Here is a 27,300-nt window from a genome sequence, read left to right as displayed (position 1 = left end):
AGGGAACACAGGAGCGGCTGCCGCACGCTGCGGGCTAGGGCTGCTGCACAGTCAGCGTCGAGCCTGCGTGGCCTCGACCACCACCACCACCACCACATCACCTCCACCGTCGCGCGCTGCATGCTGAGCTCGCCGTGTTGCTCCCCACAGCGGCGCGCGATAATTCCCGGTGCCCGCTTGCGCAGGCACACGCGCACATCAGCATTTGACCCGCTGCCGCCGGCCGATGGCGCCGTCGCGAGGGTCTCTGTAGCGCGACGCCATGTTCGCACCGCGCTCAGCGCGATGCCTCCCCCCCAGCAGCCCAGCAGCCCCGACCACCACCAGCCGCGGCCGCAGCGCTGCTCGTACAAACGCGGGCCCTCGCCCGAGTACAATACGGTGCGCCATTGGCTGCGCGCCGCAAACGATGCGTCCGCTGCGCTTGGCGGGCCTGCACACAGGTGATGATTGGCGCCGCCGGCTCGATTCCATTTCCGGACGCTGTCCCTGGCCGACGTGCCCAACGGCCGCGCAACGCGCTCGTGTGAGCACAAGAGGTGCCGGATCGTAATCGGCAGCGCGGCAGGGGCTCAGCACCCCCTCTGCACATGATGCCACCCAGGCTGACGAGCGCAAGCGGCTGGGCTGGGCCGAGGGGGCGGCTTCCCCTTTCTGCCGCGGCGCTGCAGGGACCACGACCGGACGTCAATGCGAGTCAATGCGAGCAGCGTTGGTGTAGCGGCGCTTGGCGCAGCATGCGACGACACACCAGCACGCCGTCCTGGGGCGCGCACGTCGAACATCTCTCAAAAAAGGGGTGCCGCCGCCTCATCACCGGTCTCCCCACACCCGCCTATATTTATCGCGCACCCGTGTCGACACCGCGCGCCTGCGCGAAAGAGCGCCGCGTCTGTGCTGCAGCGCAGAGCTAATCTGAGAGACTGACGCAATCAGGCCCTGGGCAGATCTCCTCAAGCCACCGAGCACCACGTTTTTGCGCTGCCCGCTGCGGCTGTTTGAGCATGCCATGTTTGAGGTTGAGTGCAGCGCCAGTCCCGCGGGCCCAGCCCTCAGCCCAGCTGCAAGCCACCCGGCCATGCCGCAGCGCCTGTCTGTGTGTTCTTGCATTTAGCCATCATGCACAACACATGCCGGCCGCATAGTCTCTTCCCCACCCTCCCTCTACCTGCCACGCCCGTCCTCCCAGCGCTCCTGACCGGTCGCCCGTCTCGCCCTGCGAGCGAGCCTCTCATCTTCCTGTTGTTCAGTGCGTGTCAATCCGTGGTCCGTAGCGTCCTTCCTCCATACTCTGTGCGTGCCGCCGGTCCGCTCCCCGTCTATCTAGCGCCAGACGATGCTCGCGCATGGGCCTTGTGCTGTAAACACCAAGCCGCTACGTGAGAGTGTTTACTTCCCCTCAGCGTGCGCGCGTGAAGAGAGGTCCGATTTTCAGTGATCCTCGGCCACCCAATGGGCTTCGCCACTGCACCCAGAGGTTGCGGACAAGGATGCGGCGTGGCAATGTCTTTGCTGCATCTTCCACCGTCACGGATTCCTGCTGTTCGAGAATAAAAGCGACCTGTGAGACATCTCCGGGACCGAGGACAGGAAGATGAGGAGGCTCTTCGGGAGAGGCGTTGAGAGGCATGTTCAGGGAGCTAGCCTTGAAAGGCGCCTCGGCGTTGACGATGACCGGCTGTAACCCCATTTCAGCAATAGGTCATCCGCACGATCCATGGACCTTGCACCTACCTCGAGGCTCAAGCTTCCTTCGCCAAGGTTCTCCAGCTGTGCCTCTAGTACAAACTTGCCCAGCCCGCCTTTGGAGGCGAGCTCGCTGGTCTTCGTCTTTACGCTGATAAGCTGCTGTGCCACGAATTGGTACAGTTTGCGAAATGTCCGGACCCGGCCGCCCGCCGCCTGGCCCTCCCCGGCCATCTGGGTCTCAGTGTATGTTACCGTGACGGCCAGGGTATGGGAACCCTCTTCTTTCAGGTCGAACAAGAGGATCTTCTGCACCGACTGGCCTGCGCCGACAATGCCTTGGCCTTGTCCTGCATCACTATCGTCTTGCGGCTCTAGCTCTAGCGGAATGCCGGTGGGGGCGGAAGGCGTCTGCATCTCGGCGGCGATCTTGACAGCGCTCACCGTCCGGCTTTCGTCTCCAGGCAGCAGTTCGTTGTTCGCGCAGAGCGTGCATGAAAAGGCCTCGCCAACGTACGCGCTTCCAAACGCCTCGGGTAGCTTCAAGAGCGGCGAGACCATGAACGCATCCTTGGGATCGGCAGTGGGGTAGGCGAGAGAGGCATTGGGCGGTACGGTGAACTCGTCGGGCTCGGCGGGCTGCGGGAGCGGGAAGCTGTGGGCCAACGAGGGTCGAGAGAGGCTGGGACAGGCCTTTGGTTACTACGACCACACAACAGCAGAGGGAGACACGGTGATTTACCGCAAAACCTTGAGGCTGACGGCGTGTGGGCCCTTGAGGCCCTCACTTGTCGAGTGGGAGCGTTGGTGGGCCATGGAGGACGAGGTGGCCTGCGGCAGAGGCACGGCGGCTGCTTGGCGGAGCACTCGGCAGACGGGTTTCGCGGGGACAGGAAGGGGAGTGCGTTGTCGGGGATGAGCCCGGTGTGGAGGTAGCTTGACGTGCAGGGCGCTGGCGGATGCTGCCGTGTGCGCCCCACCCTCCGCACGGCCACGCCGGAGAAATTTCGACGCCTTGACTGAGCGCAACCAGCCGGCTCACTGCCGCCTGTGTAACGTCGCACAACGAGCAAAAAAACCCAGCGCTGCGCCCGTTGGCTGAAGAAGAGATGAGCGGTGACACCAAGGACCGTGTCGCCTTGCGCCGATCTGCGGATCTTGTGTTAGTTCTCGATACTCCCAAAGGTCGTTCCACGACGTTCTCTGCACGCCGCTGGCCTGTCTGACCTGCTGTTACACAGGCCGAGGTGTTTTTGCTGCGCGGGACATTCCTGGCCGGACAACCATAGAGGTATGCCCAGTGCTTCCTCTGCCTGCCGAGGAGAACGATAAACATATCAGACACACCCACTTGCACCATTACACGTAGTAGGTATCTCGTGAAGTATTCTTTCGGCTTCGTGCGGTGATTGATTCGGGCAGCAACTGGCCGACGACGACGGCCGAGGGCAAAAAGCAGATGACCCAGGCCATCATATTTGGCCTGGGTTCCATGTTCAATCACGCTCGAGACCAGAATGTAGGCTGGGTGCGCGACTTGGAGCATTCATTAGTGATTTATCAAACCCTTCGCGACGTGAAAGCCGGCGAAGAACTGTGTATGTGCAATCAGAAGGGCCTGTAGCTTCGTGTACAGCTAACGATGCGTAGGCATATCATACGGAGACCGCTTAACCTTCAAGGATGCAGACGCCCCGCCTACAGTCGACGAAGAAGATGGTTCCGATCTGTTGGACAGAATTCACCTCGATACATAGAGCCACAACACTGGCCGCTTCTCCGTTAAATACGCAAACTAGAACAAAGCTATCCCTGATCCCATCATTCATCGTATTAAAGACATGCCATCTGAGTATTCTTCCTTGAGGTTCCCAGACGCCATGCTCCCAGACTCCTCGGTAATCACACGACGTCCACAATCATTGCGCCTCGACCCTCGGCGGCTCCGTACTTTGCTGCACCGTCTCACTCTCATCCTCCGACTCCTCCTCTGCCGCAGTCCTAAGCTCATACGCAAGCTCGAAGCATTCTGCAAGCAGGTGATTCACCGCCCCCTGGCCGTCCGGAATGTCGTCCCCAATCATGAACTTTCCGTCCTGCCGCATATTGTCGATGGAATTCAACTGTTCGGTTTGTTATGACGTGACCAACGTGATGCTTATGCAAACGTACCTTCATGCTATACGGGTATAGGTCACGAGGGGAGGATACGCCGCCGGATCTCCTAACTTCCTCGAGACATTTCTTCAACGTGTTGAGCTGGTTGTAGATTGGCAGGAGAGCCTCCGACACAGGTTCCGAGGAAATAATCAGTGTGTAGATCAACGCATAGCTCTTCCGAAGGAGATACAGAAGTGTCTGATGATAATGGTAAGCCACGTGTCAAACGATAGGTTGGAGTTACTAGCCCTTTGGGTATGAAGGTCGGCGGGCCGACCCAGTGCGTCCAGGAAGTTACCGTCCACCCGACTCTCGTCAATCCTATCCAGTTGACGCTGGAAGCTGTAGAGGTCTGTTTCTCGCAAAGACCATGCTTGGGTGAGCTGTAGTTTTTCCAGCTGGGTCCGAATGGTCAAGAGCTTCTTGTACACGTCTGCGAACTTGTCGTCGATCTTGCCTTGCCTAGACTCACGCATATGTGAGTCTCTTGAGCCCATGAAAACTAACGATGTGCAGAACGGACCTTTGCTCTATGATATCGTGCCAGAGCGTGCACCTAGCAAAGAGATCCTTCACCAGTTCGTCGCCCTCTGGTGCTGCGTCCATTGGGCGAATCTGCATGTGTTCGATGACTTGTGCATATCGTTCCTGCTCAGAGTCGCGGACGTCAAGCTGATTGCCACCCTGGACCTCTTCCGCAATTCGTTCCAACTGCTCGTGGAGCTGCTTGACTTCAGAAGCAGGGTACTGATGGAATGGTCAGCCAAAAATCGGAAGAGAGCGTTCCGTAGACTCGGTAAAGTATGTGCATGTAGAATTTAGACGGTTTCTGGGCAAGTGTATCGGACGCGGGAAGGTCGGACATGGCATCACACCGAACGTCATCTTCAAAGAACCTTACCTTGGACCTTGTGTTGCATGCCGAAAGAGATCGTAACAGTGATACTAGCTTCTCGTAGGTTGGTCTTAGTTCAGAGCTAAGCTTCTCCAGTGTATGCTGCAGCTTTCCAAGGAGCTCCTGGCAAACATCCATGCGTGCTTCGAGGAGGGTGATGAGATGTGGGCTGTACGTCTCCTTGCCCCTTTCCACGGAGGCTCGGTACTCGTGCAACCGGTGCTCGATTGAATCAAGATCCTTTGGAGAAAAGAACGCAGCTTCGTAAAGGTGGTCAAGAAGGCGCTGGGTTGGGTAAGCATTCTGTAGTATATGGGAACGGCAAAGACCTCGAGAGCTACCTTCATGGTCGAGACAGCAGAATAAGTGGCCGGGGCTTCATGGTTCTTTCCAATAGCCATATATGCTAGGGATATCAGTTGGAAACAGTCATCCAGCACCGTGTCCACTGCCGCTCAAGTTAGTCAGGAACTGCAGTGCGCGGCTTGTGGAAAATGGAAACTAAAGCCGGCGGCGGGGCAGGCGCCGAGCAACGTGGAGCGCAAACAAGGATCGGTGACAGACCTCTATTCTGTTCGAGGCGTTTATGGGTGCGGAGTTGGTTAACGCGCTCGACCTGCTCGATAATGTTGCCGTACAGACGGATCACATCCTCGGATTTGACGTAGGTGGACTTGTCGGCACGCAGCAGCTCGAGCTGGGTGCGGATGCTCAACAGCTGGTCCAGGATGGGCTGTTCCTGGGGATCCAGCGGGGCACGCACCGCGGGAGAGTCGGTCATGATGGCGCGGGCCTAGGCGAGGGGTGCAGCGTGCGGTGCGAAGACGGAGAGCAAGCACGACGGTTGGCGGCGGGTCGAGTTATGTGGGAAGGACCGGTTGACGTAACAGACGCCTGGATCGCCGCGGTGCAGCATACTGATGCGGGGCGCGCGCCAAGCCCTCGCTAGCTGGAACAACACTTTCGCCGTGCACCGGCCCGGACACACATGCTGGCCAACACTCCGCCCAAAAAGATCGTGTCCCACCTCGACAGCGACGACAACACCAGACCCGCGACATTCTCCTCGCCAACAACCCCATCTACAACAATGTCGAACGCCGAGCTTGCCTCTTCCTACGCCGCTCTCATCCTCGCGGATGACGGCATTGAGATCACCGTCAGTCGCCGCTCGCCGCCGCCCGGCCGCCCGACCACTGCTAACCGTATTGCAGGCCGACAAGCTCCAGACTCTGATCTCCGCCGCCAAGATCGCCGATGTCGAGCCCATCTGGACGTCGCTGTTCGCCAAGGTACGCTGCGCGCAAGGGCCTGGATTCTGGATGCGACGGTAGTTCTGACATGAAGATAGGCGCTCGAGGGCAAGGACGTCAAGGAGCTTCTTCTGAACGTTGGCTCCGGTGGCCCCGCCGCCGCCGCGCCTGCCGGCGGTGCCGCCGCTGCTGGCGGTGAGGCCGAGGAGGCCAAGGAGGAGGCCAAGGAGGAGGGTACGTTGTCCACCTTTGCCATGTCGCGACTTTGCGCAGGGCGCGCGCTGACAGTTTCGAACAGAGAAGGAGGAGTCCGACGAGGACATGGGCTTCGGTCTTTTCGACTAAGCGCCTTCTCCTTTCGTCTGCGGGTTTTGCATGTAGCCAGGGCTGGCGTTTGTCGATGCAGGTTTAGCTGGAGCCTCGAAAATCAAAATACCACATCCCGGCACAACAACTTCGACCACTGCGATCCCCTCGTGAATCGGTTCGGCTGTGGCTTACAGCGGGGTTTTTACATCGGAGCAAGGGTTTGGATCCGGGTATTCGGCGGGAGAAAATGTCGTGGTACGGGAATGGGAACATGAACACTGATGACGGCTAGCATCGTCAAAGCTAGGCAATAGATGTCTGTCTCTTGCTCTGCTACAACTCCGGCCATGTGTGTGTGGCCGTGCGCACACCCACTGCTGCAAGCGTAGTGATGCGCAAGTCAAGCTACCGCCGATCTCATTAATATGGAGCCCGAATGATCTACCCCGCAAAGCACCGAGCAAGACCTGCTTGACCAGCAATAATGCAAGCAATGTTTTTGCTGCAAGGTCTCACGACTTCGGCGTGGACACAGCCTGCTTGGGAACAACAAATTGTGCTCGTCAGCAATCCATCCTGGAAAGTATCAAAAAACATTAATTATAGGCTTGACTGTCGGTAGTTCGGGATACTGCAACCGACTTTACCTTGGACATACCTGCGATTCCGCTTCCAGGAACCACGATTCATGTCCTGTGATTTTTACTGAAACGCTCGCCATTTCGAATTTTGAAGTCTGATAAGTGTCTCGTCACGCGGGAGCATCACTCTGACTTCTACATCTGCCGTCGGTCCTGCTGTCCTGCCCTCTTTTAGTCCGCAACCACGATATCAAACTAGCCTACAACGTGATTGGGAGATTTTACCTTGAGAGATCGGCAGTGTCCAATCAGATGTGTCTGCGATCTGATTTGCGCACTCTAAAGAGTTCATGATCATTATCACGACGTCTGAGGAAGTGTTCCACACGTGCAATCCGAAGCAAGGCAAGACACGCCGGGATGTCGGTTCGCTCTAGCAATCTCCTCACCCCCAGCCTCGCGCGCTTATTGAGGACGTGACATCAATGGGAGCAAGAATGCAGGTCGCGCTGGGCAGGCGGATACCTTAAATCATGGCATTTACTCCTGGTGAGCAACATGAGCATCTGAACAATGTCTAGATGACTCCTAACCAGTCAACTCTGTTGGTGGATGAGTAGGGTTCCTCACAGTTAAACTTCTTGACTCTGCCGGCGTTGTTCCACGGACTGCAACAACCCACATACGTAGACTGCAATATTTCTTACAGGTAATACCTGCTGTAGCCCGCAGTGGGCTCAGTACGTATGATGCTCTTGCTGAATATCAAACTATATATATGTTCGAGCATAGCCATCCACTACTTGCGTAAGGAAGCACGCGAAAAGGGTAGATGTGTCTGTGGAGTAACAGGAATTTGATTGTGAGGCCACCCCTGCGATAATATACTCTTGTGGTGGGGGACCTCGTAGTTGAAGTCACAAACACTGCCAGAAAGAAGTGTTTTCGGAAGGCAGTGCGCCTGAGGCCCGGCTATGATTGGTTCCTGACGCTAAGCGAGAGAAGCAGCGCTTCACGTCAATGCCCCGACGTCACGTTCCTCTGCAAACCACATCTTCACCTCCCAACAGCACCCCGTCACCTACTTCACCGCCCCGTGCAACTTTGACCTACCCCAAGCTTTGAGAGTCGCTGCGTCTGAGCTCCACGGCGCAAGAGAGGTCAAGATGGACGTCCGCGTACTGAGGCCGTCCGACATCCCGCATGTCCAAACCGCCAACATCACCAATCTCCCCGAAAACTACTTTTGCAAGTACTATCTCTACCATGCTCTCTCTTGGCCGCAGCTGTCTTATGTCGCTGTCGATGTAAGTCGCCATCTCTTGGAAACTGTCGTCTTTTTCTCTCGCTGCCTTGTTTCTCGTCATCTCCTTTTCCACCGCAAGGCCACATTTGGCTTGTTGGGCGGCATGCTACACCAAGCTTGTCAGGATACATGGTCGCATAGAGCGTACCTCGAGCTTATCTTTTGCATTGATCGTTGTGATCCCCCTGCCGACTCTCTCATTTGCATGTCCTGTGCTGGCTTAACTGCCAGCTGTACTGACTGGATGCTGACATAATCGGCCAGGTCTCACGTCCGCCCAAGACCCCTTATGATCCTCCCAAGATTGTGGGTTATGTGCTCGCAAAGATGGAGGAAGACCCTGCCGATGGGATCCAACATGGTCACATCACTAGTTTGAGTGTCATGCGTACCCACCGCCGTCTGGGTCTGGCCGAGAAGCTGATGAGGCAGAGCCGTAAGTGTTGCTTCCCCTCCGTCTGTCATAGCGACAATTGTCCGTTCTCTCGCCCAAGTCATGGTTGGCACGCTACGCCATACACTTCACCTGCCCCCTTGTGATCTGTGAGAGAAATTGTTCGAGAATCCACTGATTTTTTCCCCCCAACAAAGAGCGCGCCATGGCCGAGACTTTTGGCGCTCACTACGTCTCGCTGCACGTGCGTGTTTCCAACAACGCCGCATTGCGCCTGTACCGCGACACGTTGGGGTTTGAGGTCGAAAAGGTCGAAGCCAAGTATTACGCGGACGGTGAGGATGCATACAGCATGCGCATGGATCTCTCCAACATCCGCCAGGCCATGATCGATGAGAGCATCAGTGATGCGGAGGATGAGGGCGAGCCGGTCGGCACCATGGGCAGCAAGGATGAGGAGGGCGCTGATGGCAAGGGCGAAAAGAAGAGGAAGGTCAAGGTTGGACGGGGCTTGGGTGTTGGCGACTTGGTGGAACGGAATGAGAGCACTCAAGCAGCTTAGGAGCGGTCAAAATCCAAACTCCATTGCGTGGGGTTGCCCTCAAGACTCCATGTTCGAGCCACCGTGATGCTGCGGGTATATATGTTTTCCATTCCATCCTTCCCAAATGCTACGTTGCTTTCTTAACGGACTTACCAGTCTAGAAAAGCTTAATTGGTTATATTGAAACTGAGAACCAGGCGCCACTTTCCTATCCAGCTAGACCTGCCATGCATTGGGGGCGCACTCTACCGTGAACCCTGATCATGGTCTAAAACCAGCCCTTTTTCAGACCTTGGAGCACTGCTCCCCGTATATAGCCCTAAGTGAGGGCAATGGTTTGATGGCCAGGTACACAAGCAAACCGGAAACGCTCCTAACCTTCTTTTCGGATTCGATTTGCCCATGGCTCGGGGGCTCGAAGGCCTCCTCTTCATCATCTTCCCCAGTAGATGCATCGAGCAGTCCGTTTGGGTGGTGGTCTTGTACGCTCTGTCGTCTGCTCGAACGAGCACTTCCGCGGCTTTTGAATTCTTCCATTGTGCCCTTTACGCCCGTGTACGCCCACCATCGCCTGTCCGCACTCTCCAGCATGCGCTTGGCAATCTCGACTACGGTGATAAGCTTGCTGGCGCCCGCGGCATGCGCCTCGACCAACACGATACCGTCGAGGTCTTTACTCGCGTCGACCGGCGGCACATCATGTCGCGCAGAATGGGCGTCAGCAGCGGAAGGTGGCTTTGACTCGGTGGCAGTCGTAGCGTCTAGCGCAGACATGACGGCGCGGACCTTTGCCTGGATTTTCGAGCCTGCCACGATGTGCACGGTCGGAGTAGCGAGGGCGGCCGGACCAGCTAACGAGCCGCTCGGTGAAGCGGTGGGCGCCGAGGGCGCGGCGGGCGCAGAGGGCGAGGCATTGTTGATGGAAGCAAGGCGGCGACGTTTGTTGGAGACCAAGGCAGCGGGACTGGAGGGCGGGTGTTGCTTGTTCTTCTTCGCCATGAGGAGAGTGTTGGGAGTGGGAGTGGGCAACGCAGGGTTTGACGCGGGAAAAGCCGCGTTTCTGCAGATGCTGCCCCTTGACGCACGCCGGGCTCTGCAAGATGCGCGCGGGGAAGGGAACAGATCCTGCAGCACGCGCCGGGACACGCGCCGGTAGCGAGCAGAGGCAGGCTGGCAGCTGGTGGGAGGGCGGGTAGTTGGGTTCCAGACGGCCTTGCGGCCTTGCGCGGGCAGAGCCGGACCGGAGCCAACGAAGGAGCAGCAAAAGTCAGCACTGCACATCAGACCACCACGACGCGACCAGCCATCGCCAGCGCGCCTCGTGCCTCGCATTTGCCGTCGCTCACCTGAGCTGCTCCTTGGGGCGCTATATAGCCATGCGCGTCGCCGCAGCCACGGGGCCGGAAGAAGCATCCTCAGCTCCTATTGCCTTGCCCAAGCCCAGTGTGCTGCACCCGCAACCTGAAACCAGCCGCCCTGCCTATTTGGCTCTGAATCAGCATACCTGCGCCTGCGCATACTAAACCCGCGCCCGCTCTGCCCGCTCTGCCCCCTCTTTCCTTCTACCAACCCGTCTGTCCGCAGCCTCCGCCATGGCTCCGCCCAACATGTACCAGCGCCCCGTCCAGCACGTTGATCGCAAAGAGCTCTACACCAACCTGGAAGCTCGGATACAGTACCTCCACACTTTCCTCGACTTCAGCTCCAGTACGTACCTTCTCGCGAGACCGCCGCCCCGAGTGTTTTGAGCTCTTCTTCGTACCGTCTCCTCCCGGCCGCCCAAACGGAAGCGTCCTATTTGCTGAAAGTGCTTGTGACTGACCCGCGATCCCGATTGGGAGCAAAAGGCGATATCGAGGCCCTCCAGACAGGCCACAAGTACATCAAGGCCCTGATCCCGGCCATAGTCAACATCGTCTACAAAAAGCTATTGCAATATGACATCACTGCCCGCGCTTTCGAGACCCGCAGCACCAGCTTTGAGGGCCCCATGGACGCCGCTCCCGATGAAAACAGCCCGCAGATCCTGCACCGCAAGATGTTCCTGCGGGCCTACCTGGTTAGACTGTGCTCCGACCCCAGCAAAATGGAGTTTTGGGAGTATTTGGACAAGGTTGGGTACGTCTTTGCATCCCTCTCCCGTTGGTTCCTTGTTTATTGTGTCCCTTGGTGGACATTACGAGCCTGAGGCGTTGGGAGATGGGCTACCGTCTTGGTTCGGCTGTTTCAAGCAGCGCAACGGACTGGGTGGCCTAGGGGCCCGAGAGGAGCGCCTCCCGTGGCCCGTCCGCACTCTTCCCATGTCCAACGCATCCAGACCTGGACAAAATGTGCTGACTATCCGCATAGCATGATGCACGTTGGGCGTGGCCGCCAGCACCCTCTGCACGTCGAGTACATGCATATCGCCGCACTGCTCTCCTTCATCCAAGACGTCCTTACCGAGGCCATTCTGTCGCATCCGCGACTTCACATGAACCGCAAGATCGCGCTCGTAAAGGCGCTGGGCAAGGTCATCTGGATCCAGAACGATTTGTTTGCCAAGTGGTACGTCCGTGATGGCGACGAGTTCGCCGAGGAGATCGAGGAGGTTATTGTCGAGCGCGAGGGCTACTTGCACGGCAAGAAGATCATCGGCACATCCGATGAGAGCGACGCCGAGTCGACAACCTCTGGCAGCACCCAGGCCGCTGCTCAGGGCGGTGCCCCGGCTGGAGTGTGTCCTTTCACCGGAAGAGGAATGGAGGGATTGAAGATCAGCGAGAACGGATCGTCGTCGAAAGCGAACGGCGACAATGCGGCGCAACCACAGTAAATGCCACATCAAAAGCAGTGGTAGGGATTCATGCGCCCTGGAGGGCGTTGAAGCAATGAATAGGGGCTTTATCGGCGTTCAGGTGATCATACATGTTTTCGAGGCAGGTTCGAGAGGGCTCGGGCTCGGGCCTGACAGATTAGGATAGTCACTTAGCATGGGTAGAGAACATTGCTCGTTTTCTCTTACAGTTTGCAGGATAGTAACAGCACTTGCGGGTAGTCTTGTCAAAGCCTCCAAATGGGCTGCGCTGGGATAAGGAGCGCGCGCCGCCTGTTGGGCCCGGACTTGTGGAAGGATTGCCTGCTGGCGTCACTGTATTGTATGCAGTCGACGCTACTACTCCTCGATCGTCTCCCGTTATCTTCTGGCTGCTCTGCCATGCGCGGACGCCCGTTTCTATTTAGAGCATCAAGTGATGACCGAGCGCGTCCGGGGGGGAAATGCGGCGTCCACCTGGATGACAGGGGACCGATTGTTGGTGCAGGGGAAACAGAGCATTCTCATGTCAGAGGGCAGGTTTACCATCCCGAAGGTAGTTCCCCGCGGCGGGGTGTTCTACCGGCAACATGCTATACAGTTCCTGCAGATGCGCAAGGGGCCGCGGGTAGTTGCACAACGGAGCCCCAGCTAATCACAGGTTTGTGCCGACCGGAACAGGCTCGGCCACACCCGAGTGCCACAGCCGGCTTGTGGCGCTGCTTCATGCTCCGCGAAACAGACCGCTTGCCATCGGGTGATGAGCGCAATTGGACGTCTCCCCACTCCATTCATCTGAAGCAGCTAGGCGTTTCCCTTGTCGGCAAAGCCCACCGAGCCGGACGTGGAGGTGTGGAGAGCATTGGCAAGCCGTCTGCGAGCCTCGCCCGGGCCGGCACAACGGGAGCAGTAGGTCCCCTTGGTGGGCTGCATTCCGAGCGCTGGCGATCGGGATGTAGACAATGCCTACCTCATGAGGCACAGGCTGTGCAGGGCGAAATTGCCCGCGTCCGGGGCTCCAAATGGCGCAGCGAATTGGTTTAATATCGGCAGGCGGGCCTGGCCTCGGCCAAGCGCATCTGCCTGAGACGGCAGCGAGATCATCATGCACGGCTGATCCCCCTTGGCCTGTGTGCGAGTGATTGGCGGAGCAGGATTGGCGGAGCAGGGGGCAAGCGCAAGATATCGCGGCGGCATGGGGTCGGCTTCTCGTCAGCGGCCAGCACAGCAGATTTGGCAGCGGGCGCGCAGGCGGTCGCGCGGTGCATGACCGCGGCGGGGCGGCCAGCGCAGAGCCGGCAGGGAAGATGCGGTATCTGCATCTGCATGTGTCGAGAGCGGCGACTCATCCATGGAGCCAGGCGAAATTGCGAGCGGACGTGCGCCCGCTTTCGAACGTGTTAGTGCATCAGTGCCGGAGCGGGCCAGCATGCGTCGAAACAGGTCCACGAGCAAACGCGACGTCGGCGGGCGCCAGACGCGGCGGGCGCTGCCTGAGGCCAACGGCGCAGCGGGCGTGTTTCTGTCGCGCTGCTGGCACTGGCACTGGCACTGGCACTGGGTGCAGGCGGCCCGCTGCGAGAGCCGCGCCTGCAGCCAGCCAGGTGCTAAGCCGGGGGCCCCCTGACGAGCGCCGCGGCGGCTGGCGGGCGTCGCACGAGCTGGGCTCCAGGAATGCGCGCGCGCACGCGGAATTGATGCGAGGGCGAGGCTTCTCGAAGGCTGCTGCCCGGGCGCGCGATACGGCCTGGTCGGCGCTCCCACTGACGACGACTCGCAAATGGCGCGTCAACGGCCTGGCGGCGGCGGATGGCATCTGGCGGATGGCATCCCCTGCGCACGCCCTCCCAAAGCGGCCTAGCCAGGCACCGCGCACTGAGCTTGATGCGCCTCGTCTCCTAATTCGCGGCCGGCAGCACCAATCAGCCCCCGGCCAGCCCCCGGCGCCAGATGCGAGCAACAGCCATACCTGCAGCCCGCGCCCGCTCGCTCTCCTCTTCACCTCCGACTGCTCTCTCGGCGGCCTCACTCGCTCTCTCGCCCCCTCGGCCTCCTCTCCTCCTCCTCCTCCTCCTCCCCCTCGTTCTTTATCCCACCTTACCCAAGTCATTCTTTTTGCAAGGGCCAAATCCACCAGCGCCCCTGTACGCAGTCACTCTTTCCTGCACAGCCAAGTCGGGTCCCAGTTCACGACCGCTTCCACGATCTTACGCTGTTAATCCGTAATCAATCCGGCCGGCCTCATCAACCTCAACTTCCCCGGACCCAACCCCCGCCTCAAGCCCACCGCGGAGCCGTATTCATTTGCGCATGACGAGAACGCTCGCCGCCGCATCATGACCCGCAACAACCACGCCTCGCACCTCGCATTCCACCATGCGCGAAAAGCCGCGGCTGCCGCAGACCATGTCGCCCACCTGGACCTCGGCGTCTTGATCCCGGCCGAGAAGGAGGTCCACGGCTCGCCCAAGGCACTGCACGAGAGAGACGCCAGCCCTGCTCTTGCTCCTCGCTCCGATTGCAGCTCGAGCCAATCTTCGGACACCTGCCAGAAGCCTACCGACAGCAGCACTGCCATCATTCTCGCTGCCATGTGAGCCCTGCTCTTCTTCAGCCTTTCTGTTTTGCGCTGCTTGCTGACCCATTGCAGCGTCCCCATCGCCATTGCCATCCTCGTGCTTGTGTTCCTGCACCGCAGGCACATGAAGAAACAGGCTCTCGAGGACCTCAATGACAAGCACAAGTCTCTCGATTTCGGCCTGGACGAGCCTCCCAAGACCGCAAGCGGCAAGGCCCCGGAAATGTCCGTCGTGGATGCAGAGAAGGAAATCCGTAAAGGTGGCCGCGGCATGTCGATGGATATGGAGAGCAGCCCGTACCTAATGCCTGGTGGTGTTCAAGACTCCCGCGAATCGTTCCACTCCATGTCACGCATCAGCGACAACCACGACCCCTACCGCCCCGTTACCTTCGTCAAGGATGACACCATGTCGCTGCGTTCCGCTTCCAAGTTCAACGACGGCATGTCCACCTACAGCAAGTCCAGCGTCGGCACCGATCGCATGGGTCTACTCAAGAACGCCCAGAGGATGTCGCGGTCTTCGCCCATGTCCCCCGAGGATAGGACCATCCCTGAGATCCAATTCCCCGAGCCTAGCCACGTCAAGCCTCTGCCCAGCCCGTCTACCGCTTCGCCCGTTTCTCCTGATGCCGACACTCCCGACCTCACTCGCGACGTCCTTAACGGTAACGAGAAGCGCCGTTCGCTGAATGCCGATTCGAAGCGCACTTCAGTCCAGGAGCCCAGCCTGCCACAAATCTCGGAACATCACGACTCGGAACCTCAGGTTACCCCGCGCAAGCCCAATCCTCTTAGGCTTGAGTCCATGATTGCTTCGGTCCATAACCCTCACACAGACAGTATCATGAGCAAGTCCAGCGATTACGGCGATGGCTTCAAGGTCACCCCTCCCTCGCCCGGCCAGGGCGGCAAGGGCGCCAGCCGCATGTCCATTGATGTTACTCCGTCCACCCCGCCGCAAGGTCTTGCCACCCAAGCTCCCAAGCCAAACCGTATTTCGATGAGCTTGCGCCCTCTGCCGTCAGAAGACCCCACCGAAAACCCCGAAGAACGCGCAAACAGGATCCGATCTTTCTACAAGGAGTACTTTGACGACTCGAAGCCCGATCCCGCTGGGCGTTACGGTGAGCCCCAAGAGGACTATAGCCAAGAATACATGGAGGGTACCATCTTCGACCCCGAGAAGGGTCACTTTGTCGTCGGTGGCCAGCCTTTCGCCGAGCCTCTCACCCGTCGTGCCATGACGCCGCCTCCGCGTGCTCCTCCGCGCTTCCGTGGCCACGGTCCCCCAGGCGGTTCGATGAGTGGTGGACGTCCCATGAGCCCTGGTTCTGCGCGCAGCGGAACGCCGCTCTCAATGCCTCGCGGTAACTCTGCCATGAGCTTCCGTGCTCCTCCCAAGAAGCCTCTGCCGCCGCCGTCCAACCTTTCGTCGCTTCCCACGCCCGCAGCTATGAAGGACGACGCGCACATCTTCAACCCGATTGACTTCGCGCCCCCGCCCACCTTCCGCGACATGCAGGCCGGCCGCCGTCCTGACAGCCCGTTGGGTGTCGATCGGCCGTACTCGCCCAGCGTTCGTCCGCACACGCCGCTTATGACAGCTTTCGATGAGCTCGCTGTCATCCCCAGCCCGTAAGTTCTTGCATGCATACACTTCACGCTCGGGTTAAAATACTGACTTTCTGTTTAGGCACGCTCTCCGGAAATCAGGCACCTTTACTTCTCTGGACTTCATGGCACCGCCTCGCTTCAAGGGCGTTGACAGTGGCAGCGATGCCGCTTCCGTCCGCAGCGGTGGCAGTGGCATCTCGGCAGCTCAGCTCAACGCTGTTCGCTCCGGTGCCTACCGCGTCAGTCGCATTGAAAGGGGCCTGGTCGGTACCCAGGATGATATGATGACTTCCCTCAAGCCAAGTTGGGATCTGCGCGACACCAACAGCCCTGCGCAGGTGAAGCCCAGTGCATAGAGCCCGTCGGCTTCAGTACACAACGGCTTCCCTAGCGAACACGTGAGAGCACGCTAGGTTTTAGGTTTCCTTTGGCTTTTTTTCGATAATGGCACGTCGCCCCCAAAGCAATACTCGCGGCACGGCCCGCGGCAGAGCGCGAACAGCAACAAGCCAACAATAACGACTTCTTTCGTGGGACGGCCTACCTGCAAAAAGAAAAGCTCCTCAACACACCCTTTGATCTTAACATGTCCTTTCCCTGCAAAAGTCGTGCTGTCGTCGCACGATTAGCCTCTGACAACCTGATCGTTGCTGTTCATGATGATGACACGACTCTCGCACCATCTGTACATCCGCATTTGACTTGTATACCTCTGCGTACGCGGCTTTCAGCCTAGAGATCATCGGGAATATAGACGCATCTGTACAGCCGCCGAAGGAGCCATCTGCGGTGCTCGTGTTCCTTTCATCTCTCTTCTAGATGTAGTCAGTGAGCCGCTATTCCGACTAATTGTCTAATAATGGGAGGAATTTTGCGCTTTTCCTTGCCTCTTTTTCTCTGCTTGCTCAATACCTTGTACGATGGCGCAGCTTGGAGTCAAACTATAGTACTATTAGCGATGGACCCGGGAATAACTCTACTGTTCTTTTTCTTACATTTTCCTTCCATTGTTGCACAAAATCGGTCCACATCTTCTTCCCTATTGCCGCCAAGCCACCGAGGCGCGGACCCGAGAGGCGGAAGACTTTTTGAGAGGCAAACGAACGGATTGAGGCCGAAGATCGTCTGGATGTCGACCAGGCTTGTTTTATTTTCTGATTTCCTTGCATTCGCTTCTCCCCGTTGTCCTCGCCCCACGTTTCGTCAGTCAATCTCATATGGTATGTCTGACGGAGCATGGGGTGTCCAGACATGGGCGATCCATTTCATGGTTCTGTTGAATACACACATATAGACTAAGGAGCAACCACGGTGCTGCGGCGGTTCTTGTTGAATCAAAAGGACTTTCTCATTAGCTGCAAGTATCTCGTATCGCACTCAAATCCGTTCTTTCGATATGTAGGATTGGATTTTGCTGGAAAGTTTGCTTGCAATGTCTGCATAACACTTCAAGCTCAGGCTGGAAAACATAACCTCGTAGCAATTGTGTAGTGTTGCCAGATTGTGGCGGAGACCGGGGGGCCGCCACAGCGCCAGGTCTAACCCATTGTCAGTATTGATTTACTATATTCCAGACTGCGACATCAGTCTCAAATGAGCGCCTTCTCACATTTCTTGCTTCTCATGTAGGAATATATAGACAGCACGAGTCAAGGCGTGAAGTTATGAGATGCGCGAACGCGGCGCAATTCTAGTTCCAAGCGCGTCGTTCAACCCAACACCGCAACACCGCGTGCGCACGGATCGCGTCAAAGACAGACGATGCGCCATGGACGCGCTGGCCATTGCCCCGCAGGCGCACATATGTTCACTATCAGAATCCAGCATGTATCTCTCCAATCAATACATTGTTTTCTAAATAATACTCGAGTAAATACAATTTTTCCCGTCTCACCACCGGGAACCGGTTTTGCGAAGTTCGGTTCATTGGTATAGACGCGCTGCGGCTCACCTGGCATACTTGCGATTGTTGCATATAGAAAAGTCTACAGAGAATTCAACCAGTAAGCCCTATGCGAAGCTGAAATGATGCCGCCCTTGGTACCATTACGTACCATGCAAGTGTTGTTATCGTCACTCCCCAGTGCGCATGCGAAGAATCGCGAAGCGCCACAGCGGGTGACAGGAGATTTGCTCTGAGTTCCATATGGCCTCGATCTTGTACTAAGTGATTCCTAAGTGATTCGAACCTGCGCGCCTATGAGCGCCCCGGGCCCGTCGCTAAAACCAGGCTGCCAACGGGCCGCGCCCGCGCCACACGCGCAAACTGGCTACCTATGCGCGCTTCTTGCTTCCGTGCCCGCCTCCCGCGCTACCCGCCGGGCTACGGCGACCCATTTAGCGATTTTGGCGCACTGCTCTCGCCTGCGGCATAGCGCCCGGCCGCGCGCGCCTACCTAACGGCTTTAGCTGCCACGGTGCCTTCATATCTGGCCCAGTGCGCGTCCGCGTTTGGATATCGGATTCAGATTAGTATTCAGTTACTCATGTACTTTCATATGTTGTAGCGTCCTTAGGTACGAGTAGCGCTGGTGCTGGCGCAAGGCTGGGTGAGAGCCGCCCCTTCCCTTTTGCGAATGCCCGGCCTTGCGCTTCCATTTTCGGTTAGCATCACTTTTTCGCTGCGCGCCCGCGACTCCAAACACCGCCCACTCGCCGTAATCCTCCATTTCCTCTCTCTCTACCCGACACCTCTTTACCAAACACCACCAACGCAACCTCACGACTGGTGACACCCTCCACTGCCCCTCTTCTGGCCGCCGCCTGGCGGCCACCGACGACCTTGCGCCTCGCGGCGCTTCTGCCGCAAGGTAAGTTTTTTGTGCTCTTCTCTTTGCGCGCTCTCTGTGGCTCAGCCGGCCCTTAATCGGTTTCTCTCGAGACAGACTCGCGTCTGTTCTCTACGGTAGACTACTTCACTGTAGTCTGCCTCTGATAGGGTTACCCACTGGGATATCCTCGCGCTTGTGACGTAGTCACGGCGCTTCTTCAGAACACTTTCACCATGACATCTTTGTCTTCCTCTATGCACGCTGTGCATGATCCATCGGCCGTTCAGGCCACCCCGGTCGCCACGACCACCACGACCGCTACGCGGTTCGCTCCCCCAAGTACCAAGTACTTCCGCTGTACCCAGTGCAAGGCGGTGAGGCCGAGCGACGGCGACGACCAGAGCAGCAACATCTGCGACAAATGCACAATGCATGGGGCTGCTGACGTAGACATCGGAACGTGGTGCATCATCGGCAACCACCAAGTCGCCAGCGGTGAACTCTTCGGGTCGGTCTCCGACCCCGTCACCTGTTGCAAGGCTTGCCGCGTCACTGGGTGTGACCATTTCCAATGTGGACGCTGCAACGCCACGCGGCCCGTACATCTCGCCCTTCGCCTTTGCGATCAAGTGAGAATCAACAATCCCGGGGCGCCAGCGCTTTGCGCAACGGAAGAGAAGGACCTCCAGGGAAAGGTGATTCAGAAGGTGGTAGAGCCACAGCCGGTACCTACTGCGAAGATGTTTCGACCATCGCACTCGATGATCACGACCAACCGCGGTGCCTCTACTGCACTCACCCGGACTGGCAGAGTGAAGAGCTGATTCGAGTCTGCTTTTGTGTCGTAGGTCAGCACCAGATTCTCGAGAGCGACCGGTGCTACAGCCTTTCCGAGGATCAGCTACCACCGGGCGTTGCCCTGGGTGACCTTTGCGTCCCGTGCGGCACCGAAAGCCCGGGTCTTCCTGAGCAGGAATGGGACAAGGGAAGAAGGAGAAGACGCAGAAGCGCCGGGATATAACTAACCAGTTCGACTCCACCATGCGCGACGACGAAGATGACGAAGATGACGAAGATGAGCCGGTCGGCCACACAACGAAGCTCGTGACCTACGACAAGGTGCCATCCGTCTTGAGGTTCACCGAATATTCGTCGGGGTACACCACGGACCCGGTATTCGATATGAACGCGGTGCATGAGAACTACCGCAACAGGGACCGAAGGCACTTCGCATGATACCCCGTGCCAATGAAGACGGCAGCGCACCCAAGCACCACAGAAAAGCGGCGTTCGATACGGATCGGAATGCATGCATCTCTTTCGACCCCGACCCTGAATATGCCATCACTCTTGGATCTCTCGAAAAGTCGGTAAGGGTCAACAGGTACAAATCAGGGTGACCCAACAGGCTCGACACACAGTATCCTTCGCTCGAAATTGTGATCAAGCCGGACGCAAGTATCGAGGACGGCAAAACCGTGACTTGCTTCGTCTACGCCGACGCTTTGGACAATACGCTGAATGAGTACCAGCGTCCAATGTACTTGATCTCAAATAACACCGGTAAATTCGGTACCCCCCACTGGCAACAGACGGTGAGGCCTTTGATTTCGACAATCGGAGGAGAGGCAGGCTGCGATGGTCGGCATGTGATTCGCCGCTCGGCCTGGGGACGCCACACACGATCTCGGCCGGCGCACTCGCCAATCAGCAGTAGGCTGCTCCTGCCCCTTCGCCATGACGCTAGAGAAAAACGCACGGGCTTCCGACTTTCTCCATCACTTCCTTTATCGCACACGCGCCGCTCTCCCACGCGACCCTCCCGTCTTTCTCCCAACATCCTCTCCGTTACTGCTGCGCCCTTGCGCACCACGCTCCCTCCGCATCCCTATTCCCGCTTCGCCTGCGCCGCCGCCAGTCTTCTCCGCGCCGCCGCTTCCACTGTCGCTGACTCCCGCTGATTGCATCGCCGTCGCCTCAAATCTCGCTCGCCCGCTCTGCTGCATCGCCACCCCAGCTCGGCCGCCATGAAGATCTTCTCCAACAGCCACGACTTCAACTACTCCTGGGACGAGGTTTCCGTCAACAACTGGCGGAAGTACTGTCCCTGGAACGAGAAGACGCCGCATGTCATCGCCGTCGACACTCTTGCGCGCCACGTCGACCCTGCGACCGGCATCGTGAGTTGCCTCGACTTCCATGTTGTGATTGCTGCCGTTACCCGAGCTGACAATCGCAATTCCAGCTCCGCACCGAGCGCCTCATCACCTGCAAGCAATCCGCCCCCAAGTGGCTGGCCTCGTTTCTCGGCGGCCAGGAGGTGTCGCACATGTATGAGACCTCCTACGTCGACCCCAAGAGCAAAAAGGTCACCATGACTAGCGTCAACATGACTTGGTCTGACCTGTTGTCGGTGCGCGAGACCGTCGTCTATAAGCCGTCCGCTTCAGCACCCAGCGCCAAAACAACCTTTGAGCAGAATGCTCAGATCGTTGCTCTCTGCGGCGGCTGGCAGAAGGTCAAGAACGGCATCGAGCAGTTCACCGTTGAGCGCTTCCAACAAAACGCCGCAAGAGGTCGCGAGGGCTTCGAGATGGTTCTGGAGATGAGCAGGAGGGCTTTTGCTCAGGAGCGGGAACTCCGGAAAATGCACACCGCCAAGATCTAACCACAACGCCGCACAGCGTGGCGTTCGCGCGGTGTAAAGCTAGGTTAAGCAAGTCTCGCCGCTTACATCATCGTGCTCCACCTTGTCTCCCGGGCCGATTCGTCAGCGCAACCGACGAGGCAGCCATCCTACTCTCCAGTCCGTATTTGGTGCGTTTGAGCAAGGCGTTATGATTTCTGGGGCGGGTATCGCGGAAGAAAAGTTCTTGTTTTCCGTTTCTTTTCGTCATCTTGAGATATAGAGCATCGGTGGAGTTCGAACATCACGGGCGGGTATATGCAGTTTCATTTTCCTTTCTTCTCTCTTACGAACGGTCACGCGTAGACGTCTCTGCTTTCCGCTCTGTTTTTTTCCCCCTGGTTCAGTCAATGATTTCTTCTTTTGTTGCGTAGACAAAGACGTTCACATACTCACCGCCCCGCACCATTCTACCCACCTCCCGATTCGAAGAGTTCGGTCAGGGCTTGCGGAGTGAAGACATAGACAGTCGTTATATAATGTTGAATAGAAAACATTAGAGCAAACATCAAACTCGAGCACTCTGGAAACTTGACCAATCTCGCGCTTATCTGGTTTCGACGGCACGTTCGAAAAAGAAATACTGGAGTGCAGCCACACACTATGAAGGAAACAACAACATCCCGGCTCAAGGTTCAAGGGTTTCCTCGTTCCCTGTTCCTGCCGTAATTGTAGCCAATCTCCGTCTCCATAAACAACACTGAAACACAAAAGGCATAACAATGACCCGCGCAGTAATCAAAGGTGGAATTTGCAACCGTCACTCAAATTGCCCGCCGCCGCATCCTCTAACTGGACCAATGTATTGCTTCGTCGTCATCGAGGAAAGAGCGCCGTCCGGATGTCCGTGTCGCAGTTCGGACCGCATGCCGACCACCTTTTCCCGAACACCCGCCAGCACGGCGAGTGAGAAAAGAAATTGCCCTTTCGCATCTGCCTTATACAGATGCCGCATCATAATATTTGTAGGCAGTTGAATACAAGATCCGGACGTGAATGCATGCATTTAAATCTTACATATATGTCCGGATTTTGTATTCAACTACCCATCCCATGTCGAATTTCTCGATGAGGCAGATGTAGGCAGGCAATATCTTTTGTCACCCGCCGTGCCAGCATGCCGTCGTCCCCGTCGGTCCCTGCACATGAGCCATACAGTTCAATCTCCAAACGGGCGCGTCTACCCCTGACCCTTGCTCCCAGCCGCCCCCCTCTTCAGCTCCGTCGCCGGCACCGCCAAGGAGGACGGAGGAGAAGCTGCCCTGGGCCCCCTGCCGAGCACGTCCTTGACGCTCTTGGCCCCGTAGCCGTTCACTAGGACCTCCTCCTGCGGCACGCCTACCGGCTTCACCAAAGACTCTTCGGTCGGGACGTTGTCGGCCCCACCGTATAGCTCTTCCTCGTCGCGCACGACCGTCCCGTTGGTCGCGACGATGTGCCTGTGGTAGAGCAACTCACCGTCCCCTCCCTCGATTTCGTCTATGGCCGAGAAGGCAACGTCCTGCTCCGTAGTCCCGGCACTGAAGCTCTGCGAGCTCGGCGAGGAGACGGAGAGGTACGTTGCGGTCCCGTTCTGGCGGTCCTCAAGAACAGTCCCGGTCGCACTGGTATTGTAGCCCTCGAGTCCGAGTGGGAATGCCGACGTGCCGACAGTGGAGATGTACTTTCCGCGGTCAAGGGCGGCATCGATGGAGTAATTGGAGCCGGATGTGGCATAGCCAGTGTAGGCCCAGAGGGGGTATGAGTAGGTGCGCTCAAAGATGCCGGACGATTGGCCGAACGCAGCTCGGTCAAGGCCAGTGGTCTTCTGGTTTGTGATTTGGACATTCCCCGCGTCGGAGAAATTTCCAGTGTTGGAGAAGGCGAGTGTCTGCGTCCAACTCACATTGCTTGCACCTGCAGAAGTCACTACTGTGCTGCTAACGCTGAAGTGACGGGATACAGCGACGGAGTAGTCGAGGGTTGCATTAGTGCCGTTAGTACTCGTGCCGCCCGCAACAGAACTGACGGCAATGTTGAGTGCCGGTGCAATCACTGTGGGTGCAGTGCCCGTTGTAATGGCGGAGGCATCGCTAGCCAGCCACAGAAACAACTTGCCCGTCACGACCCAGTAACTACCTACGGTTCCACTTTGGGTAGCCTCCCCGGTGCCCGTGTCGTTCAATCCAGTTACTCGGATCTCAAAGGAATGGTCCAGACCGTCACATAGCAGCGGCAGCCATGGAGTAATGTCGATTTGGTCCTCTTTGAGATCGAAGGCGTCGATACCGACGATGGGGCGCCAGAAGCCAGGAGCGACGCCGCCAGTGAAAATGATGGGAAACGGCCACACGACACCCGCCAAGGCGCCATCAATGTAAAGCTGCACTTCGCGCCAGGGCGAGTAGCCGTACAGGGTAGTGACCGAACCGAAGGCCAAGACATCGGAGGACAGCACGTTGGCCCACCAGAACTCCTCGGCGGATTGTCCGTTGGCCGAGATGGAGAAGATGGCGCGGTCGACGTTCCGCGGGAGAGATAGCGCGTTGGTTGCATTAGCAGCCGGCAGGTTGAAGGCGCTAGCGGCGTCGGCGGAGGATCTGCGGGCTGAAACGGGTAAGACAACGTCTGCTGGCGTGAACGACGACTCAGGGTCTGCATAGAATGAGGCGGTCAGAGTCGTGTTAAACGAGCCGGTGTACGTGTCATCGATCAGGTTGCCCAGGTCGAAGATGATCTTTTGAGGCTCTCGGAACAGGGGGGCAAGGGCCGACATGTCCTTGGTGTAGGTCCACACAATGCCATTGGTGGTGGGCTCGGCAGTCGAGGTCCGGAATATCTCGGTGTCGTTGAAGTACATCAGGGCCAGTCGGTCAAACTGCCGGCCGCGCGACGTAACGGTCAGATTGAGCGTGACCCGGTTAAAGTCGCATGCAGGCGGGACGTAGGTGCCTACGATTGCGGGTTAGCCCTGCATGACTTGCCGACGGTTAACGGGTCGGGACGAGGGGCGGCCTGTCATGCCGGTCGGTGCAGCGGACGAAAGAAAGAGCGAGTGAGGTGCCGGGAACAGCGGAGGATGTTGGAAAAGCCAGGGCAAAGCCGCAGACACATTGCCAATCAGTGCGGGCGGAAGCAGGAATGACACGCATGGCAGCAAGGGTTGGAGAGCGAATCGAGTGGTTGACGAGGCTTGTACGGAAGAGCGCTGCATACCAACAAAGGGATCGCCGTAGCTGTAAGCAAAGACATGGACCATCAACGTCTGCTGGCAGGCGGGCTGGGCCGGCGCCAACAGCGGGGGGTCGGCCTCGAGCACGAGCAGCTGCGCGGCGGCGCTGGCTGCACGGGGCTGGCGGGGCGCGGCGGCAGCAGATGCGGTTGGCAGGCGCAGGTCGAGCACCAGGGTTAGAGCTGCAAGCAGTAAGACGGAGGCCAGGCGGGCAGTCAGGGCCAGTGCTGCGCGCGATCGAGGCCATTGAGGCCCTGGCGATGGGGGACGGTGCTTGTGCATTGCCGGGGCGGCGATCCCATAGGCTGTCTGGCGGCGAAAGAGAGCAGTCACAATCGGCGGGCTAGCCTCTCGAGGCCGGGTCGGCGAGGCGGTAGTGGTTCCAGAAGCGCTGGATGGCCTTGGTGGCCAGCTCGTTGCCCGTCTGCTGCTGGTGGTAGTAGTTGAACAAGCTGTACTCGTCGCGCGTGAAGATGTAGCTGTCGGGCTGGGCGCGCAGCTTGGACCACACGCCGTCGAGCTCGCGTTGGAGGAAGGCGGCGGTGTTGGGGTCGACGCCGGACTCGGCCTCGCGCGCGATGTCCAGCGCCTTTTGTAGGGTCATGGTGGCCTGGCCGTTGGCTATCTCTCCGTTGCCCATGCTGTGACGCGGGCGGGCGGAGGCGACTAGGACGGGCCGGGAAGGTGCGTGGGGCAGGCCGGGGCACACGCGGACGCAATCGAGGACGGTGACGGCGGCGACGACGGTGACGGTGGCAGAGGTGGCCGAGCATGCTGAGGCGGGCGGCGGGCAGACTATGTAGACGGCGATGCTTCAGGCCCTGACTGCCAGAAAACGGCGCCGAAGCTTGGGCGCTCATGACGCAGCAGGGACGCAGCAGGGAGTGAAGCGAAGTTGGGAGGATGTCGCGCATCAGGGCGCAACGGCGGCAGTGCTCCCCAGTCGCCAGAGATGCACCCACGGGTCGACCCGTCAAAGCCACCCGCCACTCACGGACAGAAGGCCTTTGGACACCCACAGCAAACCTTAACCGCGCCGCTCACGCCATGGCCCCTACCCGCTGCACGCACACGCACCGCACGCGCCGCCGCGCGGCGGCTTTGGCCTCCGCTGCATGCGCAATGCACGCCGCCGCCAGCAGCTTCTCAGGTTGCCATGCCTCACCATCCAAATAAACTTTGCACGCTGACTCGGCGCGCGCTTTTCGGCCCGGCCTCTCCGCCAAGCCCGGGAGCTTTTTCCAAACTGCTGCCGACTGACACGTCCGACACGTCCGACCCATCGACACCATCCACGCCATCCACGCCCCATCGACATGAAACCGCTGCGCTTTGCCTCCGTCGCCACGCCCTTTCGCTCCGCGCGGCTGCCAGTGCCGCCCGCCCGTCAGCTCACCACCACCGCCGCCCGCGCCCAGCGCACTCCCACGCCGCCCGCCGTGCCCCGCCGTCTACCACGCGCCTGGCACGTCCATGCCCGCCCCGGCACCGCGCCCGCATCTCCGCTGTTCCGCCTCCTCCGTGGCCCCGCGGCTCGCCGCTCCAATGCCAACTCGTCCAAGCCTCCCAAGCTCGATCCCACCCCGAATCTCGGAAGCCCCGACGCCGCCCCGTCGTTTTCACAGCGCATGCGCAAGCTGTCGCGCGAGTACGGATGGGTAGCATTGGGCGTGTATCTGGGCCTGTCGGTGCTGGACTTTCCCTTCTGTTTCCTTGCGGTGCGGATGCTGGGGACCGACCGCATTGGCCGGTGGGAGCACGCCGCAATCACAGCCTTTTGGAATCTTGTACACGTAGCTTTCCCCGACGTGCACCGGGAAAAGAAGCTGGAAGGTGCCGTAGAGACCGAGGCCGGTCAGGTGCGGGATGGCGCCGTCAGCGACATGGAAGAGGTCGCGGCGGCGGCAGAGGCCAACGCGGGCGAGGAGGCCAGTATGTGCCCCATCGCCGACTAACACTGTGAACCCCGGCTGACGCAGTTGTAGCCATTTGGACTCAGCTCGCCCTCGCCTATGCTATCCACAAGTCCTTTATATTTTTCCGCGTGCCGCTCACGGCTGCGGTGACGCCCAAGGTCGTCAAGGTCCTGCGCGGGTGGGGATGGAACATTGGCAAGAGGAAGCCCAAGGCGTAATTGTGACGACCTGCATGGCCTGTGTGGTGCCTGTACAGATGCACCCAATGTTTGATAGTAGGCCGGTCGAGAGTGCTCGGCTGGGTTGCAAAAGAATTGAGCCTGCCCAAACCCAACTCACTGGAGAGGGCTACTCCCGGGGGTTGTTGCGTACGTATGCTTGCATGCGGACATGTCCTTCAACCGCCCGGGCGTAGGTTCTTGCGCAGGATTCGAACAGACGAAGTCTTTTGCGACCCACTGTGGTTGTACGAGCCGTACATAGCGCTCGGTAGAGCATCGGAACCAGGGCGCGTTCATGGGCATCGGAGTTACACCGCTGGCGTCCTGCATTGTATTCTCATTTTTATTAGAAGAATCCCCACTCGTTCGCAGCACAGC

At 58.5% G+C, this 27,300-nt stretch overlaps 11 protein-coding genes across 11 annotated transcripts; 6 read left to right on the top strand and 5 right to left on the bottom strand.

Moving 5' to 3' along the window:
* Positions 1–1,399: 1,399 nt before the first annotated feature.
* SLS55_002441 (uncharacterized protein) lies at positions 1,400–2,502 on the bottom strand (the record flags this gene model as incomplete). The annotated part of the gene is made up of 3 exons (XM_066773923.1): positions 1,400–1,678; positions 1,735–2,341; positions 2,429–2,502. The coding sequence occupies 3 exons, from the start codon at positions 2,500–2,502 to the stop codon at positions 1,400–1,402; spliced, it is 960 nt and encodes a 319-aa protein (XP_066636490.1).
* Positions 2,503–3,605: 1,103 nt separating this feature from the next.
* Positions 3,606–5,522, bottom strand: SLS55_002440 (uncharacterized protein; the record flags this gene model as incomplete). The annotated part of the gene is made up of 6 exons (XM_066773922.1): positions 3,606–3,809; positions 3,859–4,044; positions 4,152–4,308; positions 4,370–4,593; positions 4,748–5,026; positions 5,289–5,522. The coding sequence occupies 6 exons, from the start codon at positions 5,520–5,522 to the stop codon at positions 3,606–3,608; spliced, it is 1,284 nt and encodes a 427-aa protein (XP_066636489.1).
* Positions 5,523–5,831: 309 nt separating this feature from the next.
* Positions 5,832–6,339, top strand: ALTA12 (ribosomal protein P1; the record flags this gene model as incomplete). The annotated part of the gene is made up of 4 exons (XM_066773921.1): positions 5,832–5,900; positions 5,956–6,033; positions 6,093–6,228; positions 6,293–6,339. The coding sequence occupies 4 exons, from the start codon at positions 5,832–5,834 to the stop codon at positions 6,337–6,339; spliced, it is 330 nt and encodes a 109-aa protein (XP_066636488.1).
* Positions 6,340–8,050: 1,711 nt separating this feature from the next.
* Positions 8,051–9,146, top strand: ARD1 (N-terminal acetyltransferase A complex catalytic subunit ard1; the record flags this gene model as incomplete). The annotated part of the gene is made up of 3 exons (XM_066773920.1): positions 8,051–8,191; positions 8,455–8,626; positions 8,782–9,146. 3 exons carry the CDS (start codon positions 8,051–8,053, stop codon positions 9,144–9,146), a joined length of 678 nt encoding a protein of 225 aa, XP_066636487.1.
* Positions 9,147–9,413: 267 nt separating this feature from the next.
* On the bottom strand, positions 9,414–10,127 carry SLS55_002437 (uncharacterized protein; the record flags this gene model as incomplete). The annotated part of the gene is made up of 1 exon (XM_066773919.1): positions 9,414–10,127. The coding sequence occupies one exon, from the start codon at positions 10,125–10,127 to the stop codon at positions 9,414–9,416; it is 714 nt and encodes a 237-aa protein (XP_066636486.1).
* Positions 10,128–10,720: 593 nt separating this feature from the next.
* Positions 10,721–11,943, top strand: SLS55_002436 (uncharacterized protein; the record flags this gene model as incomplete). The annotated part of the gene is made up of 3 exons (XM_066773918.1): positions 10,721–10,835; positions 10,976–11,246; positions 11,478–11,943. The coding sequence occupies 3 exons, from the start codon at positions 10,721–10,723 to the stop codon at positions 11,941–11,943; spliced, it is 852 nt and encodes a 283-aa protein (XP_066636485.1).
* A 2,315-nt stretch (positions 11,944–14,258) lies between these two features.
* On the top strand, positions 14,259–16,473 carry SLS55_002435 (uncharacterized protein; the record flags this gene model as incomplete). Its single annotated transcript, XM_066773917.1, has 3 exons — positions 14,259–14,515; positions 14,573–16,138; positions 16,197–16,473. The coding sequence occupies 3 exons, from the start codon at positions 14,259–14,261 to the stop codon at positions 16,471–16,473; spliced, it is 2,100 nt and encodes a 699-aa protein (XP_066636484.1).
* Positions 16,474–20,915: 4,442 nt separating this feature from the next.
* Positions 20,916–21,556, top strand: UPS2 (Phospholipid metabolism protein; the record flags this gene model as incomplete). The annotated part of the gene is made up of 2 exons (XM_066773916.1): positions 20,916–21,068; positions 21,134–21,556. 2 exons carry the CDS (start codon positions 20,916–20,918, stop codon positions 21,554–21,556), a joined length of 576 nt encoding a protein of 191 aa, XP_066636483.1.
* A 1,198-nt stretch (positions 21,557–22,754) lies between these two features.
* Positions 22,755–24,812, bottom strand: SLS55_002433 (uncharacterized protein; the record flags this gene model as incomplete). The annotated part of the gene is made up of 2 exons (XM_066773915.1): positions 22,755–24,505; positions 24,770–24,812. 2 exons carry the CDS (start codon positions 24,810–24,812, stop codon positions 22,755–22,757), a joined length of 1,794 nt encoding a protein of 597 aa, XP_066636482.1.
* A 316-nt stretch (positions 24,813–25,128) lies between these two features.
* On the bottom strand, positions 25,129–25,645 carry SLS55_002432 (uncharacterized protein; the record flags this gene model as incomplete). Its single annotated transcript, XM_066773914.1, has 2 exons — positions 25,129–25,559; positions 25,582–25,645. 2 exons carry the CDS (start codon positions 25,643–25,645, stop codon positions 25,129–25,131), a joined length of 495 nt encoding a protein of 164 aa, XP_066636481.1.
* Positions 25,646–26,413: 768 nt separating this feature from the next.
* Positions 26,414–26,919, top strand: NAT2 (DUF1279 superfamily; the record flags this gene model as incomplete). The annotated part of the gene is made up of 2 exons (XM_066773913.1): positions 26,414–26,717; positions 26,771–26,919. The coding sequence occupies 2 exons, from the start codon at positions 26,414–26,416 to the stop codon at positions 26,917–26,919; spliced, it is 453 nt and encodes a 150-aa protein (XP_066636480.1).
* Positions 26,920–27,300: the final 381 nt, after the last annotated feature.

The sequence above is a fragment of the Diplodia seriata genome (genome assembly GCF_021436955.1).
Source record: "Diplodia seriata strain FDS-637 chromosome Unknown scaffold_2, whole genome shotgun sequence".
Lineage (NCBI taxonomy): Eukaryota > Fungi > Ascomycota > Dothideomycetes > Botryosphaeriales > Botryosphaeriaceae > Diplodia > Diplodia seriata.
Note: the sequence above shows the minus strand (reverse complement) of the source record. Positions and strands in the feature narration are given on the sequence as shown.